Consider the following 3,437-nt stretch of genomic DNA (forward strand, 5'->3'; position numbering starts at 1 on the left):
GGCTAACCTTTACTTTTCTTTAAATATATAGCATTATAGAGTACTTCTAATACAACTATTAAGAGTACTTTGTCCACCACAAAGGATTAGAAAATAAACAAAAATTAGTAAAGTCTTATAGTTTAACATCTAAATTGAGCACTATAAAAAAATCATGTTATATAACAGAATAAATACAAAATTATCCAAATCATGCTATGTAATAGAATAATATTATATTTTTATATGTTGTATCTAATTCTTTATAACACAATAGGATAACATCTAAAAAAATAATAATAACAACAACAACAACAACAACAATTTAAAAAACAAAACTAAATCGCATTAACCCAAAATAGAGTTGTAAAGAATATAAAAAATTATCAACCTAAAGTAGAGATGCAAGAAAAATTAAAAAAAAAAAAAAAAATCCACCAAAAAATTTAGAGAGAGAGAGGGAACCTTCTTTTTTTTCTTTTTTTTTTTCTTTTTTTTGTGAGGGAAAACTATGCATAGAATAGAAGAGATAGTGACAAATTTATAGTAAGAGGGTGTGAATAAGAAGAGACAAAAATAAAGGAATATGAAGGGAAAGAGGAAGAATGATATTAATGTAGAAGGTAGTGGGAAGATGAAAATATAAGGGAGGGAGAAAGATTGAAGAAGTAGTGAGGAAATGACAAAACCCTAAAGTTGAACAGAAAAGGTTTTAGGTTGGGCTTGATAGTGAAACTAAATAAATAAGAGGTTTGCTAAATTAATTATACAGATTTATTATAGGATAATAGTGGAAGTAAATAAATAAGTAGTGGGCTGCATTTATAAGGCTAAAATTTGTAAAAATCATTTTAAAATTGTAGGACAAATTATATTTTAAAAAAAAAATGAAGTGGCAGCTGATGTAGCGCAACGTGAAAGTAGCAGCATTAAACGCTTCAGCTTTTAGTAATATATAGAGAGATTTTTAAAATGATGGCATCATTGTATTGTTTGATATTATCATTTTGACTTATGGGCCAGCAAACATATCTAAATCTAATGGTTTCTCAATCATTCATAGTTATGGACAAATTCTCAATTGTCTGAAGCGATTTCTATTTCTAATTTATGAGCTGCCAGCCAATGGAATCTGTTTCACAGTCTATATCAAAGTTATTGAGGAGACCAAAACAATCTTCAGCTCTTCCTGAGGAGTTATGCTGTCGATTTTCACTGGCTGAGATCAAGATAGCTACCAATAACTTCGATAATGATTTAGTAATTCACCAGGGGGCGTTTTGCTGAGCATATGAGGGATTTATTGATGACTGTAGCAGAACCGTTACAATAAAGCGGTTGATTATCAAGTCAGGACAGGGTTTTGAGTACTTATTAAGGACTGAGGTACTATTGCTTTGTCAGCTTTGCCACCCAAACCTCGTCCCTCTCATTGGATATTGCATTCATGAAGACGTGAATATCCTAGTCGGCGAGTTCATAGTCAATGGATGCCTCTTCGGAAATCTCCTCTACAAGGACCACGACAAAGATCCACTCCCATGGAAAAAACGACTAAAGATTTGTGTTGGAGTGGCGAGTGTACTACACTACCTTCACACTGGGGTAAAGCAGACTATCATCCACCATGACATGAAGCTAGACAACATGCTGTTGGACGAGAAATGGGAGGCCAAGTTGTCAGATTTCATGTCCTCAAAGATGTGTCCCCCGAATTTGTCAACAGTTTGTTTTGTATACACGGAGGAAGATACAACTTCTTTGATTCACGATACTGTGGCACAACACTTGGATGCCGAGTTCCTTGTGAGTGGGGAGCTGACTGATAAATCCGACGTCTACTCTTTTGGTGTGGTACTTCTGCAACTACTCTGTTGCAGAAAAGCATCCTATGTGGTTGATTGGGCCAGAAAGCGCATACAAGAAGGAACCATTAATGAGATGATTGATCCGTATCTGATAGGGAAGATAGCTCCAGAGTGTTTGAAGATATACTTGGACATTGCCACTTCTTGTATTCGAACTAAGGGAGTGGATCGTCCTACGATGGGTGAAGTGGAGATAGAGCTTGAACATGCACTGCAGCTGCAAGAGAGGGCAGATGCTGCGAGCAAGGGTGGCGTGGATCCTTCTGGTGAATACAACTATCCCGTTGTTGAATATACAGGCCCTGCTTCTCCAACGCCTGAGCCTGAGGATTCAATTTGGGATTCAGATAGCACCACTTCTGCCGACTTGTCCTTCAACACCACCATGCCAAACAACCAATGATTAATCACAAACGATTATCGAAATTGCATTGCCAGAAGCGAATGGTATGATTAATAATTATTTGACCCAAAAAAAAAATAAAGAAGAGTTGGCATTTCTAGATTGGGAAAAACCAGGTACTGAATGCATTTCCTTGTGTATACAGCATTCAACACGGTTGAATTCAATTGGAAAAGTTGAGTTGCAATACCAAAGTCCAACTCTTTCTAAATATGAAAATTTAATTTATTTTCTTTCTTTTTTTCTTGTATATTTATTTTTAATGTCTATATGATAAAAACGTCTGCAGACATTATAAAAACTTGATTCAAGCTGTCTTTGTGGTACTACTTTTTTAACTACTATGGCTGAATATATAAAGAAGGGTAAAACTTAGTATAGAGTACACTTTAGTAAGTGTAGTACATTAAGTTCTTTCATTAAAGTCAAAACATAGTTGCATTGAATTTAATTCTCTTTGGAAAATATACAACATCTAAGGAATTTTACTTAAATATTTCCTAAGATCTTTTCCTAAAGCAAAGGGTTGAGAATGAAAGTAAAAGAGGTGGAAAAAAGAAAAAAGGATTGCTCCAAATAGAGGAACCAGCAATGATCAGATTGTATAAAAACCTGAATAGATTCAAGCTAACTTTGAAAAAGTTTAACATAGGAAATTTTGGTAATCTTTCTTGAGGGGTTCAATAGGCAAGGAAGCAACACAAAAATAAAATATTTCTGTTTCGAGTATAGATTATATACGTAATGGAGGAGAATAAAAAAATGACGCTAACTCAACTATAAGAAGAGCTACGGAAGCTATTTTCATAACATAGGTTCAAGAATCAGTGACTGAAGTTTAAAACCAGAGTTTTATTGGTTTCTATAAACTAGTCAAGACCCTTTATCCCAAAAGAAAAGAAACAAAAAGAAAGAAATAAAGAAAAGGGAACTAGTTAAGATGAGAAATGTGAAAACTGTTGATGGATAGCAGATAAAAGATATGGTTATTGAGTTCGAACAAAGGTTGTTGGGGAGTTGTATTTTGGAAACACTAGTCACAGACCAATGCATAGATATTTATTTTGTAATTGTGTATCATTTGTACTCTAAAATTTGTTGAAGATTGTTCTCTCTAAAATTTAAACAATTTCTAAAATTATTATATTATTTAATTTTTACTAATATATAATTCTATTATTTTTGGT

At 33.5% G+C, this 3,437-nt stretch overlaps 1 protein-coding gene across 1 annotated transcript; it reads left to right on the top strand.

The window, feature by feature from the left end:
* The first annotated feature begins 1,104 nt into the window (after positions 1 to 1,104).
* LOC112031116 (receptor-like protein kinase FERONIA) lies at positions 1,105 to 2,250 on the top strand. Its single transcript, XM_024063797.1, has 2 exons — positions 1,105 to 1,239; positions 1,384 to 2,250. Exons 1-2 carry the CDS (start codon positions 1,105 to 1,107, stop codon positions 2,248 to 2,250), a joined length of 1,002 nt encoding a protein of 333 aa, XP_023919565.1.
* Positions 2,251 to 3,437: the final 1,187 nt, after the last annotated feature.

The sequence above is a fragment of the Quercus suber genome, unplaced genomic scaffold, assembly GCF_002906115.3.
Source record: "Quercus suber isolate HL8 unplaced genomic scaffold, Cork oak 2.0 scaffold_70, whole genome shotgun sequence".
Lineage (NCBI taxonomy): Eukaryota > Viridiplantae > Streptophyta > Magnoliopsida > Fagales > Fagaceae > Quercus > Quercus suber.